Here is a 15179-nt window from a genome sequence, read left to right on the forward strand (position 1 = left end):
CCAAGAGGAACATTCTGGGCAGGGATCCACCTTTTGAATTACAAAGAAAATAACCTATAATCTATATAAAACACTGGTGGACAGTGAAGGGAGGCAATTCACAGAGAATAACTGAGTTTGAGAGCACCTATGTTAAAAGCAGTAAGGGTGACCATATGGCACTTATTTATTTTAATTTGAAAGTTACAATCTTAGAAACCTTTGAGATGAACAGACTGTGACAATAGGATGTATTTATTACTAAACTGAAACAAAGCACTTCAGCTGAAGTTCCATATCCAAAGTGAATTTCTGAGTGTGCAGAGGTTGATTTCCCTTTTTTCCTTCTTGATGATGTGCTGTGGCTCTGATAACATTAATGGGCTTTGCCCCACGTGGAGCAGCAAGTGTATTGTAGCACTGCTCACTGATCCCAGGTCAGTGTGATGCGTGAAATCAATTTATTTGAATCTCTTTGCCTGTATAGGAATTTGGCGGCGTGCCAGTTGTTTTCATTTAATGTTCTTTGTGTTGAACACAGACAAGCAGGCACGCTTTTGTGCTCCTCTTTCTTTTGGTCTCTCTTTCTCTCTCTCAGCCAATATTCTATTCTGTGGGTTTTCAGAAGAAGCAAGAATATGTTACGCTTTCTAAAATCATTTTGTTTAAATAGTATTTAAAGAGCATAGAAACTGGGTCAGCCAGCGAGCAGCATGTGCAGGCTTTCACAGACTATAGGTGGTAGCACCTGCCTTCTACCATTTCTTAAATTTTGGAAAAAAGAAAGGGAGAGGAGGCACTGGCTTATTTTTTTTTCCTGATTGTATGATTTATATCATTATGTAAAGCAAAGACTCAAAAAGTGAAATAGATGGTTGGATGAATGAATCAGAGAGATTTTTCAGGATCTTTCTCATTTTGAGTAATGACCTGAACGTAAGCATTAATTCGTGATTTCTTTGTCTCGCACGTTCTTCTCTTCCTCCAGGTAGCATTGTGAGTATATCTGAGGAACAGCTCTCAGAAAGTAACAGTCTCCTTCCTTTTTCCCTCTTCATATGAAAAAGCAGCAAGGCATGTGGAACAGTAAGCAATTTAGCCCTTCTTAAACAGCTAAAGGAGTGGACAGTGGCAGCACACAATTCTGGGAGGATTCATTTTAGAGCTTGGCACTGGGAGAGAGGGGAGCAGAGCAGAAGACTGTTGATGCTGCAGGCAGTCCTTGCGGAAGTTGATAGGCAGAAGTGTGGAGCCGCAGCACAGGGGTCAGACTCGTACACATCAGCCCTGTTTCCTTGTTTAATTACCTGAAGAGCAAAACATCCAGGCTGAGAGTGTGTGAAAGTGCAGTATCTCGAGCCGCAGTTTGCCGCTCTGACATCCTGCGAGGCCAGCCCTGTCTGTCCACACACGTCAGGGCCGGTTCCTGACAGCGGGCTATCTCTGCCGGGCCTGGGTTCCTTCCATTCAGGAGGCATTGTGTGCAGGAGGGCTTGGTCAGGAATCTGAGGTTCCTGCCTGTTCTTCCAGCCCGGACAACGCTGTGACAGATAGGCCTGATTTTTTTTTTTTTTTTTTTTCTTTTTAAAAGAATAATAATAAAAAAAAATATTGGCTCTTTTTTAGTCTTTCCCTTGTAATTCTGGCATTGGTAGAACACTGACTGAAACAAAACACGTTAACTCTTTCCCTACTGAATCCATGTTTTTTCCTTTTGCTTTATTCTTCTCTCTCCCTTTGCTTAACCTCTCTTTTTCAGACGTAAGACCTTCTGAGGAGCAAGATCTTTCAGACTTGAGTTTGTGCTGTGCAGAAAATATACGAAAAGTTTGAAAATATTCTTTGTGTAATCATGAATGTAATCATCATACTTGGCACTCTAAGTTTCTCATTTTCAGCATGCTTTTGGCAACATTACTTTTATTCATCCCATGGCATAAAACCAAGCCAATGTTTGTTCTGGCATGGCCTGTTGAAACAATGGTGGCAGCTATCAGCACTTCCATTCTTAGTACTCGTGATTTTCTTAGGTGTCCAGCTTTGCATTCAGTTTTGAAATATTGAGGTTGAGTTGGTTGTAGTCGTTCTTATAGGTATTGAGTGTTGAGGTAACTCCCTGTGACCCATAGATACTTTCTGTGACCAGAGCTGGGAGGGACTTAAACATCAGCCCTAGGTAGAAAATCTGCTATCATCGAAAGTTCAAGGTTACAGATACTGAAATATTCAATTAGGTAAAGGCACTGGAAAGTACTGAAAGTGTATATCATGGTTTGTTGTTGGTTTTGTTTTTCCTGATTTATAGAAAATCAGAGTATGACTTCTTGTCTTACAGTGCAAGTAGCAAAGGAAGGGAACATGTTTATCTGGCTTTGCAGCAAAAATCAGTGCAGCATGTGACTGTTACGTTTCATTGTTGTGGGCAGAAGCTGGTCCAAGAAAGATATTTGTGGTTATAGGAGTGGAGAACAGAGAGCTGAAAGTTAACTATGGTTTCCTTTTCTTTTATGCAGAAGGCTTTCAGTACAGTCTGTAGAGTTATTCCTGTAGTTGTGCAGGACGTTTTCATGTGCTAATGGTTTTGGTTACTTTGTAGGTGTGATCAAAATTGCTGGAGCAGTAACTTACATTTTCCCTGCTAGTATTTCATTAGGATTTTGTAATAAAGATTTAAAGGCAAACTCTTCCTGTGCAGAAACATTAACGGCCATTACCAGGAAAGGGTTTATAGGGGATTCCTCATTAAGAGAATGTGCCCTTCCATGGGCATCTGCAGCTGTGAGTACACATAGCATAATGGGACCAAAAGAGTCATTATGATCTATTGTGCTCCTAATCCTCCATCTAAGAAGGATTTGCAGGGGATGCTGCAACAAAAGAGCTGTTACAGTGTACCAGATCGATAATCATGATCTAATAAATTCTTAAATATGTACATAATAGTCTGCCTTTTAGAATCAGCCCCCTTTTTCAGTAGGAACTCCTATACTGTTCTGGTGTAAAGGGGCCTTTAAGTAAAAGCGAATTACTTAAACACACAGTTTTAAATCCATTTATCCGGCCATACTGTAGAGAAGCCATAGTGTAAACAAGTATTGCTTGGATCTATAGAATGAAAAAAGATGGTTTGTGGTCAAGGGCCATGTTTGCACGGGGTTTATATATATGTAGGAAATAATGTGTCAGTATGAACATGTATCCTTCCTTCTAGTATATGATACACCTTTATATTTTTCTGGAACTGGCCATGACCTAGCCAGCCATTGCCAATCTTAGTCTGCTGCATAGGGAAAAGCAAACTCCCCACGTATGGGTGGTGACAACAGCAGCCACACTGTCCTTCCTTCCACCCATTGCGTGCCCATCTCTCTGAAAGTGTCAGAAAAGGGTTGTGCATAGCGCATGGTTGCTACGTAAAAAAATCCCTTGGAGATAATGCTTTTAAATTAGTATTCCATTTGAAACTTGGCTTGAAACTAGGTTGGGCATATCTGCAAGTCACTGCTGTGACAGTTTTGCTTAAGGAAAGTTCTCACAGATAGAGTCCCAAGCTGCATTAAAACTGGCACCGTGCGTTGTGCCCAAGCACTTACCACTGCTTTTTGCAGATGTTCTCCTAGTGTGAAGTGCTATAATTTGCTCTTGGTATGAAATTCCACTTCATAATCACCTCTACATTCTTCTCTTGCTTCTCTTTTGAACGGCTACAGCTAAGCACCATGTGGAGTACAAAACAATTAGATAAAATGAAATTGTATTTAAGGGCCTGTGTTCCTACAGATCCCTCCCTGTTCCTAAAGAAACAAAGATTTTGAATGTTAATTGTCCCTAGCTGTGATCGGATTCATCTGGGGCTGACTGAAAGCGCAGATCTTCTGTTGGCCTCTTTTGCGTCCAGGGACTTTCTCCTCAGATTGCACAGCATTTGGTGAATCCATTTGGGATTGGTTTTGGTAGTAGAAACTGACTGGGACGTAGAATGGTCAGGAGATGGGCACAGGATTGAGGACAGAGAGGTAGTATTGGTGGCAGAGAGAAGAGAGGACTCTGAACTGACAAGTGAGGAAAAAAAATGCTAGGAAAGGTGTAACTAAGGAAACAATGGAAAGACAGAGGAAATTTATGAAAATCAATACCTTCCCTTTGTCACTCAAACAATAACGCTTTTCCATCATCAAGGGCTGAAGGGGTGTGTACTGATTATGCTGTGTTTCTAGACACAGCACTGCATTAGAGCAGTTCACTTGGTGATACTGCTTTGCCATTTTGGCAATTATAGGCTCTGCCAGTGGGTTGTCCTATTATAACTGTGAGAAGACTCATCCATAGCCACTTTTCTGTTAAGACTTTAATTTTCTTCACGTAAAAAGGTGCCCCCCTGCCTTTATGCCATTAGATCTTTTCCTTCATCAGGGAAACTTAAAATATTTAATGAGGAAGTGGCTTTCTCACCTGGCTCTGGAAAATAGCTTAAATGGGGAAGTAATTTTTAGCTGTTGTAGATATGCTTGAATATTTATTCACGGCCCTCATTCACTTTACTTTTAAAATTACTCAGAAGTTGACTGGTTTAACACAAAAATAAAAGTATTAACAGTGGACATCAACATACCGTGCAGCGCAACTGCTGTGATGTTACTGGTGCTGCTATTTACACGAATGCATACAGTGGCCTGTTTTCCAGCCGACTGTACTGGAGGCCAGTGTAAAGGTTTTGTTGTCTGATGTAAGAATGAGCTCTATCTTCTGAATGCTTACCAGCCTTTTTATAAGCTCATTATCTTTTACTGTTGAATAAGTACACATATATAATGTATGTACACATGTATTATTCAACAAAGTAACATTCAGCATAGTATTTTCTAATTTCACTTTTTTGAAATAATATTTTATTGAATAATACTATTCTCTAATTTCACTTCTTTGACTCTTTCCAATGACTATTGTGGTTTGCAAATCTATATTGAAAAGTGCTCAAGTGCTCAACAACAGTAGATTCTTATCAGAGCTCCTTTGAACAAAGCTTTTGTACGATTATAAATGGAGTAAATAAGTACAAATTGATCAATACATGACAAAAGGGTGAAGAAGGGAGGTCAAGAGTAGGAATATTTCCATATAAAACATTTTCCCTGTTGAAAATGGCAGTAGGAGCATAAATAAATGTTGTGTATCGCTGTGTATTTGCTCCACCTGGTGGATTTTCTTGAAAGTGTTTTTAATCTTTGCTAATAAGGGAAACCGTCTTTAATTAAATACAAAACATACTACCCAGAGTAAAGGCAGCCTTTTAATTTAGAGTAGCAATAGCACTGCAGAAGACAGATTTGGGAAAGAAAACAAGAGAAATTGCTAGTTTTAATGGCCGCACTTGGTCAGTACAGTAATCTCCATGAGAACATAGAGTTTCCAAGCAATTAATGAGGACGGTTTACTTTTGGACTAGAACTTTGTAATTAAAAAGGTCTCAAAACGCAAGACTTGTGAGGTTGCATGTCATCAGGAGAAGTGAGGATCTGCCATGTTGCCCCCAAAGCCACCCCACAGCCAGGAATTCTTGAGTGCCCTTGTAAGAAGGGCAGCGCTACTGAGAAAGAGTTCTGCATTCAAGTGTTAGCACAGTGCATCGGCATAATGTCTGTCTGTCATTAACCTAGCTTTGCAAACATTGTTTTCTTTGGAATTCTTAAGGACTCGATTATGCTTTGATCATCACATTGTTCTCCTTAGGTTATTTTTTTCCTTTAGAGCGTAATGGCTCCCTAACAGAAGGTGAAGTTTAGAAAATAGTGTCTCCATATGCAAGGGATTTGGAGACCTTTTTATTGTCTTTAAAAATGTCATTCATAGTCCTCATTAGCATTTATTGTTGCAAGCGTACAAGCAGAAAATGTGAAATTGGTATGTCATGAATAGCTCCACAGAGCTCGAGAGCCCTGAAATTTTGCCTGCAGTGTGGTGTGGGGCAGGCATTGAGAGAAAGCTGTCCAGATGGCTGCCAGCACAGAGCCGAGCTGCAGGTTTTTGTCTCTGGTGCTGAGAGGAGGGAAAGTTCACTGGAGCATACGCTATCACCCCTTGCGTTTTAACAAAACTCACTCGCCATCAGTCAAAACGGGGAGGTGGTGACATTGAAACAAAAGTTTTCAATATAATGTAGCAGTCCTTGTCAAATGAATAAAATATGTTTAGTTAGTGTCACAAATATTGACGTGTGACGAAGAAAAATGCAAGGCTCAAATTTATGGCAAGCGGTAGATCCTCTTTCACACAAATATGCTCTCACATTATCTTTATTATTAAAATCCTATGCATTGAAAAGACATTGATTAGAGGTCAAAACTAGGGTTAATATACTACAGCAGGAGGAGTTTCCCTACCCATGTTGAACGAGCAAGCACTCTGAGCTTCAAGTCAAAAGGCAACTGATAGCTTGAGCCCCTCCTTTTTTGGGGGGGAGGGGAGGGGAGGGAAGGGGATCTTAAAATATGACCTTATTTGAACAGGACCAGGTATCGTTGTCCAGGCATCTCTGAGGCACACCAGCTGCATTTCTTCTTCTGTCAGTGAAATGGCATCTTCAGTATTTTGTTGTGTCCCTTCGGAAATGATACCAAATCTGTTTAAAATTTTCCATAGTGCCTTGGTGATGTTTATCCTTAGATGATTTGGTAATTTTTTTTGGAATATGAATGAAATTTACAGTCAATTCTGATTTATTTTGCCCCCATTGTAGCAAATGCTTTATTTAATAAAAATGTAAGAAAAAAACCTGATTTAGGTCAGATGGAGCAAAGGAAATGGGCACCACAGCAGGTGCGTACATGTGACCATGCGCATGTGTTACTGAAGTGTGCACATAGAGTACAGCAACATGCTCTCTGAAGGACTGAAGCCTGTGTTGGCCCTCCCCATTCTCAAGCAATTAATTTTCAGTTGACCTATTCTTCTCCTCCCATAGATCTTTATATGTCATTTTTATTGTTTTAAACTTGAAGTACACCTGAAATGCCGCTCAGATTTCTGACAGCTTTCAACAAGAATGATTTTTTTTCGGTCCTTTTCTGATCAAAGGACAATGAGCAAGCTAGGTTGCCATGCCTGTTCTACTACCAAGGTTGCTTTTTCTTAACAGATGACTTGAATTCCTTTTTAGAGGACTAAATTTTGATTTTACTTTTGAAGTAATATGATTTTAATTTTTCTTACGTGAAAAAAGAGAGGACTGCTTTCTCTTCTCCGATAGATTTAATTCAATATTCCTTTAGTTACCAGTACGTGTAACATGATGAAGAATTTCTTTTAGACAGGCAAGAATATTTACTTCCCAACTTGATGAGTATAGCTTTAAGATATTAAGTATTTGTATAGATAATCTCAGTCTGTGTTTCACAGTGTTATGTATGTTTTAAATGTCCCATTTGTCTTTTCTTTCTCCAAGTCCAGAAAGCCTTGCCAATAAGGAAATGCTTAGGGAAATGTTTACTGTTGTCTGGCACATGTTTTGTGTTGCGTGTATTAAGAGCTGCTGTTATAGATAAGCACATATCTCATTGGAATATTTTAATTCTGTTTCCCAGAGAAGTAATAGAAGTTTATGAAGATGTGACTTTTATTAATACCTCAAGATCTTTTGTGATAGCACAGTAGAAGTGGGAGGGTAGTTGCACTGTTATGGAAAAAGTCACGTGGAAGTTACTGTGGCAAATCATAGGTAGGCAGCTGTTGCATCGGGTAATAGGAAATCACTGGCAGCCAGAAGTCAGTGAGCATCTCCCGGAGGTGTTGCCTTTGCTGTACTTTGGTTTGACGGTCAACTGAAGAAAGTTAAGAAAGCATCCAGAAGTAGTTGTCCTGTCTCCGCAATCAGCTTTACAGCTCGCACATTACTTGGGTTTGCCCTGTCAGTGGGATGCCTTAAGAAAACACTAATAGCTTCCAGCTGGGTGGAAAATCAAAACGTTTGGGGGCCGACAAAACTAGCAGATTTGAATTTGAAAGACCAGCTAATGCTTCCATTTTTATTTACCACTCGCCCATAAAAGATTATTTTCCAATATGTCAGCCTCATTTGGTGGCCAGTGGTCTGAAAGTGAGAGTGGAACAAGCAAGCGGGGAAATCTGGACATTAGTGAGTCCGCCCTTTCAAGCTGGTGTGCCACTTTGTGGGATGGCCTCTCCTCGGGCTGGGGGGGTCTTAATGACCATTCATCAATGCTCGTTGACTGATCATTGAGTGCCTTCTCATTCAGTTTATCAAGTCTTGCACATAAAAAGTCAGAATAAGCATTATTCAGCTTTGTTAAAGCCAACTAGGAGTAAAATGCTCCATTTGAACCCATTTTGCCCTTGGTTTTTCACTTTGTTAATGCAGTCCTGCTTAAATGAGTGCTTTTATTGGGTCGGTTAGAATATCTGAAACTATTAATTCTCTTGTATTGAATAGCTGGTGGCAGGCCAGAGCAGATGGGGTAGAAAACTATTTGGTTGGGTGTATTGCTTTCAATTAGGATCAATGAGGTTTCAGCTCCTTTGAATTAACTCACTTAATACCCACTGTGTGAAGTCACAATGTATCACAACAGTCTGCTCTAAGTCGAGTGGGAAGTTGAGGAGTCCTACAGAAAATCTTTGAGTTAAATTTTTCCTTCACTGTTAATAGAGAGCTTTCATTAACTACAGATGCGTTTCAGTGGACTTCAAGTCCCTCTTATTAAGCTAGGTTTAAGCTAAAAGCAGTTTCTGTGCTTTCAAATGGTGATCATTTGGAATTTTTCTTCTCCATCAAAGCAATGCAATAGCAAGTTCATATCAAATTTGCAAATTTGATGGGGGGAGGGGGGGGAAATATATGAATGCGGAGGTTATGCTGCACACTTTTACTCATTTCCAAAACTAAAAGTTGTCAAGGATTAAGTAAAATTACTTTGTAGTCTTTTGAATGATTCCTGAAGGAGCCACCCAGGAAAGACTGAAGGTGCTGCTGCACTGCCTGAAGGTTGGCTTCTCGATTTTTCTTTCTTTTTGTGTCCCTTTCATTTTGGTGTTACTTGTAGCATCAACTCTTGTGATGCTGCAGAACTGCTCATTTGTTTAAACTATTGCATTTCCTTTCCTTGGTTGGGAGATGCGGAGAATAAAACTGTTATACAGAATGGACTGTCCAGCCTCGCTTGGCCTGCTAAAATTTCAGGACCGGTGCAAGGACTGTTAGAGCAGTCTTCAGATGACTGCTATAAAAACGGGGGGATGGGGAGAGAGAATAAATATCTACAGATATTTATTCAGGGAGGGCTGCCAAATGGGTTGCAGCCTGCCTCAGTGTATTAAATAATGAGAGGGAAAAACTATTCATGCAGCTGGCTGCTTGAGAAAATGCTGAAGTAGTCTCAGATGCACAGGCATTCTGCGAGCCCTTCCATGAGCAGACTTCTAGGTGAGAATCTCCAGGGATCCAGGTTTTGTTGACATGGATCAATTTAAATGGCAATTACTGTAGTCAGATAACAGCTTAAAAAGGCTTTTTACACACAGAAAAGATGCATAATCACACAGCATATGGAAGTTCAATTTCGTGAGCTGTAGTCCGTGGATTTACAATGTACTGATATTAAGATCTACTTTTAAGAGTGAATATCGTTCGGTTTTATTAAAATGCGTCATACCTTTGACACGTTACTTTCTGCTCTGAAGTTGATTCAGGCTGCATCTATGTTGATGAAAGATTGTATTTCCAACTGTGAAAATGTTTTTCCTTTCATGTAGAGTACAGCATTAAGAAAAGAAAAACAGCCCAGAGAATACAATACTAACTGCCTGGTTTTAAATAGTGCAGCGAATAATAAAACAACAAGAATGCTAAATTCTTTCAAGGCCTTGGTGGTGGCACAGACTTCGGTGTTATTCTTTCCTTGCCCTCCCCCGTGAGTGCTTTCCTGGTGGTAATGTTTCCACATTGAGATGTTTCTCTTTGGCTCTCCGGTGCACAAATTCATTGCACACAACTTCTCTTACGGGGGATATCTGTTAAACTTTAGGGAAGGGCCTCCCTCAAGTAGAGATGTGGTACCTTGTTGGCTGTGGAATATTTACTAGGGTGAAAGGAGCTGATGTTTGCTTCTCCCATCCCCCCAAATTTGCCAGTGCTGTGCTTGGAGCCCCTCGTTCAGGCGAAGTGGCATTTGGGTACCCTGAAAAAATTGTGGAAACATCAACAAATGAAGTGACTGATTTGTTTTAAGTTACAAATATTCATGAGTACAGGCCGGATGTTGGAGGGGTTGTTACTTTTTCCTTAATTTTGTATGTGTGTTCTTTCTTAAGTAGATCTTTATCAGCTCTGTGGCAGCTAGCGGAAGGAAAAGGAAGGCCTGAAAGCCGGGCTGTTCTCTGCACTACAGGCAGAAGATGGCATAACACAAAATCAAGGGATGCATAAATAAGTACAAAAGGATGAGTCTTATGCTGACAAGAAGGCAGCTTCTGAAGATCTGCCTGAGAATTGCTGGTTTCCTATATGGGTTTGATTGTGTACTGAAAGGCAGAGTTGAACCAGAATGTGAGTGCTAATTGCTGGAGAAATGCTCGTTACTAAAACAGGAGGTTTTATAAGCACTAAATTGGAGGGGAGCTGGAAAAAGAAGATATTTTTCCTCGTGCCTGGAATTCTGTGCAAGGCTATACGTGCTACAGAAGGCATGCGAGCCAGGCGTGTGCTTCTCCTAAGAGGCAAGGATGTTTTACAAAGGACTAAAGAGGGACTGCTGAGAGGAAAATAGCCAGCTTTAGATAAAGCACTATAACAAAGACTTGTAGTTTTATGTATCATGGTGTCCATTAAAGCTTAATAGGGAAGAGTGCATTGAACCTAGCCAGGCATACGTTTTTCATGTGAAGGATAAACATTGAAGGGGTGTGCAAAATCAGAAATTGGGAGGACATGATTGTTTAGCTTTTGAAAAAGCTTTATGGGGAAGATTTTGTTTTCATCCCCCATGGATCACCATGCAAGGTACAGTAAGCTGTGAATGTTTGGAACATATCAATGCAGGAATCCCAGGGGGTTAAAAGCACTATAGTAAAATAAAAGTGGTCTGCTTTCTAAGTGTGTTCTATTTTACACATACTACTGAGCATCTGAGAAAGGGAGTGATTTTGATACTCTGTTCACCATAGTAAAACAGTATAATAACGAACAAAGTGTGGGGAAGGGAGAAAAGGGAGGGGGGACCCTCTGCTCTGTCACAGTGCACGTTTTGTGTTTCCAGCTAAATAAACAAACGTAGTCCTACAGAGTTCAAAATGATGGTTGTTAAAATAAAGAATGAATTTGTTTCCACTTTTGGAGGAGAGCCGATCGGAAGCGATGCTTTCCTCTAATTGCTTTCAGCAAGAGAAGGGGTTAACTTTTAAAGAAAAATGAATAATTCAGTGTTGAGCTTATCACTCCACATTTTACTTTCTATTCTTCGGTCATCTGGAACTTGGTGTGAAAGGTAGAGTAAAAGGAGTCAGCTGAGGGGAGCCGGGGTTGTGATAATTTGCACACACATCCCTGTCATTGTTCTGCCTGAAGAGACAGGGCTGGGTTCAAGGCCACATGTGCTCCTGTCATCATTCACATTTCTGCTCCAAGTGCAATCCAGAGTGTCAGCTCTCCATCTGTCTTTGCCTGGCAAACGCACGCGCCCAGCATCCTGCCTCCAGCGACGCTGCCACAGCCAGCTCCGATGGCCCCGCTCGCGTCTCCCCTCTCATTCCAGAACAGGAGGCACTGAGCCCGAAATAAGCCTGCTTTGAGGAGAGAGCCATTTACAGGGTGTTATATTTTATCCGAGGATGCCTGGTGAGTTAAAATTATCGCAGCTCTTTTGCTTGTAAATGAGGAAACGCTAATTGTTTTTTGATAGTTGGCTTTTTTTTTTTTTTTTTTTTTTAATATAGATGGTGATTTGCAAGCTGATACGGGGATGGAGTGCTTGGGGGATGCTAGTTCTGTTGTGTGTGCATTTGGGGGAGGGGAATGCGAGTGAGGAAACTGCCCAAGATGCTACTTGCAGCAGGACTGGGTGGTTCAGTGCAAAGGGATGGAAATAGCAGAAAGTGGCCGTGTCTGGGGGTGTGGGTCCTTGCATGGGGGGTCGTTTTGGTTGGGAGAAAGGCAGCTTCGGGTTGGCTTTAGGGACTGTCAGCTGCACCTCAGGTCTGGGGATATTATATCGGGGGAGGTCAGTCGCAGCTGAAGTGATCTCCTTGAAAAGCTGTTTGTGTCGGAGGAGTGAGAGAGATTTACAAACCGAATTCTTGCGGCATTGTCCTAAATTGCGGTGCTTAACTGTCACTGGGCAGATTGCTGAAATATGTTAATGCAAAATAAAACAATGAAAAAATCTGCTGAATGAGAGAAATTGCCGTGGTGCTGGAAATTTGAATAGATTGGTTTCCTCGGGAAAATATTATCCTTGGATCTTAGAATCACTTGTTTTCATCGGCAGTAGCACTTATCAATTAGACATCGCTTCTCTGTGGGGTGATTTATCTGAGGGGTTTGCGCGAGGATCGACTGCAGCAGAGGGGTTGAATCTGGTGTGTGCTGTTTGTTTATTCCTTTCGGTAAGGACTGGGCAGAGACATGTGCCTGATTACAACAGCCTGTGTCTCGATAAAAAAAGACAGCGCCGAGCCTACAGCTGGCTGGTTCGTGTGGATTATTTGGGTAGGACAGGCAGAAGAGGCTATGCTTGATCACAGGGAGTCTGTGCACCTCGCAGATGGTGTTTTGAAACAGTATCTGCCAGTTTGCTGCAACCGCAGTTGCATGTAGGTATTGCCAGTTGTTGGAGGAATGTTTTCCTTTTAGGATTTTTCTACATGGTCGTACTCCACTGCTGGTATGTTTGCTGATCCCCTGGTTGCAACAAGGAAGTGGGCACTGTTTGCTCAAAGCACAGGGCTAAGAGGATTTATATGGTTGAAATATGGGCAAATTAATTTGCATAGATAACAACTGAGGACTACGAAAGGTCAAGTTAACCCTTTAAACCTAAAATTTGATTTGCATGCATTATGTTCCTTGGAACGCAGTCTTCATTAGAAATATCACGGTAATTCATTAATTTGGAAAACTGCATTCTGCGTAATGTGGCTCTCCTGACATTTTCCTTGTATTTGTATGGGACTGTTCTTCTTGTGCAGTTTTCTAAATCTGTGCTTTATTAAGATATTCAACTGTACTGAAGTGACACCATCCCATCAGTTTTGATCCTTGTGTCTATCATTTGGGGTATTAGCAAACAGTATTGGAATTCCAAGAGCAGAGGTTTTTGAGAAACCTATTAAGCCTTTGGCATTCAAATTACTTAATCTACCTGCTGGTTAAAATTTCATGTATCTTTAATCAAAATGGCATGCGCTGCACTCGAGTATGTGTGCCCTTATCGATGCTTGTGAAGCTTTACCACTGAATAGACATTTAATTTCCAGCATTCCCTCAGAGCAATAGCAAGCAAGAAGTGTGTTTTAATGTCAGCTCCGAGTGTTAGAAAACCTTGCACTTGGATACAGAGAATACACTAACAGCTGTGACTGGGAGCATGTGCCAGAATGGAGATACTTGAACAGATCTGACACTTGGCTATTTTTGACACCCATCTGCACTTTTTTACTCTCCTCTAGGATGAACTGCCTCTCAATCTGTTCGCAGCATATTTTAGCCCTTTAATATTGTGGTGTTGGGTTTTTTCAAATGGGCATTATTAGCCATCTGGGGCAGATTTTGTATTTTAAAAGTAAGCACATTATGTACAGAAGATTAAAAGGATGTGTATTTTTATGTAATCTGATATTATGTCAGTGCCTTTTGTGTGTGTATGAAGTCTTGATTTCAGAAGCATCCCTTCACAGTAGTTCTGACATCCAAAGCCCTCCTTATTTTGGAGAAAGAACAGGAAGTAATAAAAGCAGGCTCTGGTTTATGTGTAGCGATAACACTTTTACACGGAATACATTTGCTCTTCAAAGGCCAACCCTTCTTACTGCTGTTACAGTGACTGGCTGCTCACCTTCTCACTAACCCGCCGCTGAAAGCCAGGGCAGAAAGGCTTGCTAATGAAACGCTGTAAAAGCCATCGAGATCTCTGCTAAGGCATTGCTGCCAGAAAAGTCCATTGGAAGCTAATCCTGTTAACAGGAAGCTCCGGTAACCGAGTTAACCGTGCCGTCCTTGTGTTCGGGGGCTTGAGGAACTGCTTATCTCTAAATAATTGACGTTGGAGAAACAGTGTTCAAATCTAATCCTGTATACCGGTTTGTTTGATTACTGTGTTTTCTTTTTAAAAATATACATATCACTGTTTATTCCGGACTTTATTTATGAAACATTACAAATCTATCAGTCATTTTATAGGACTTTCAAAGAACAGATGTTGGCCTACAAAATGCTTTATTATTGCCCATGGCAGTGTTCAGCATGGTTTCCTTAAAAGGACAATCAGTGATCACAGTCATTGTAGCCCAGAAATAATGCTGTTCTTTCAGAAGATGGCCTGGTATTAGGTCAGACCACCCTTTCTTTACTTCTGCTCTCCAGATGTGGCTGCTCCTTTTTTTTTTTTTTTTTTTTTTATTTTTGTTTTAAAAAAAAAAAAAAAGAAAAAAAAGGGTTTGTTTTCAAAATCTGGTTTTACTTAAGATATCTCCATCCTGGAGTGCATTTCATAAATTGCCCACATATTTTTCTTAGCAGAGAACTTAACTGGCTGTAATTTTTAACACATGGCCACATCATGTGATATTTTCAAAACATTTGCACATAGCTTTAAGAAGGTCCCAGCAGAAATGATCCATCATCTCACAGCCAGCCTGTTTCTTAACAGCATATCTGCATTTTCCATTTAGCAGAGCTATATATTATTAGCTTACATTTTGGGTAGTAAAACAGTGCATTGCTGATTGTAAAACATGAACTTTATTATCTGCTGAAAATTGATTTGGCATTTATAGCCACTGTGTACTAGACTGGCTTTCTGGTTTTAACATTAGTGCTTGCAAGTGATGATTTGTTTAAAGAATAGAAACAAAATTGCCATGGACATAACTGTGAGTGTCCTAGTAACTGAACATTTGGATTATCCACCTGTTATTTAAATACATGCTTCTAAATGCTATTATACAGCAAAAGTCTCCTAACAGTCCATTAACTG

At 40.5% G+C, this 15179-nt stretch overlaps 1 protein-coding gene across 4 annotated transcripts in view; it reads left to right on the forward strand.

The window, feature by feature from the left end:
• RUNX1T1 (RUNX1 partner transcriptional co-repressor 1) overlaps positions 1-15179 on the forward strand; it is a 107685-nt gene that overhangs the window by 21656 nt on the left and 70850 nt on the right. The window contains exon 1 of one of the 4 annotated variants that reach the window (XM_042808941.1): positions 11763-11824. The exons of the other annotated variants lie outside the window; for them this stretch is intronic. Within the exon in view, the coding sequence (XP_042664875.1) occupies positions 11818-11824 (7 nt within the window). The 5' untranslated portion in view covers positions 11763-11817. Of the gene's footprint in view, positions 1-11762; positions 11825-15179 lie in introns of those variants that run through there. 4 annotated transcript variants of the gene reach the window in all.

This window comes from Centrocercus urophasianus, unplaced genomic scaffold, assembly GCF_019232065.1.
Source record: "Centrocercus urophasianus isolate 14NV4802_14NV808 unplaced genomic scaffold, USGS_Curo_1.0 seq_11, whole genome shotgun sequence".
Classification (NCBI taxonomy): Eukaryota; Metazoa; Chordata; class Aves; order Galliformes; family Phasianidae; genus Centrocercus; species Centrocercus urophasianus.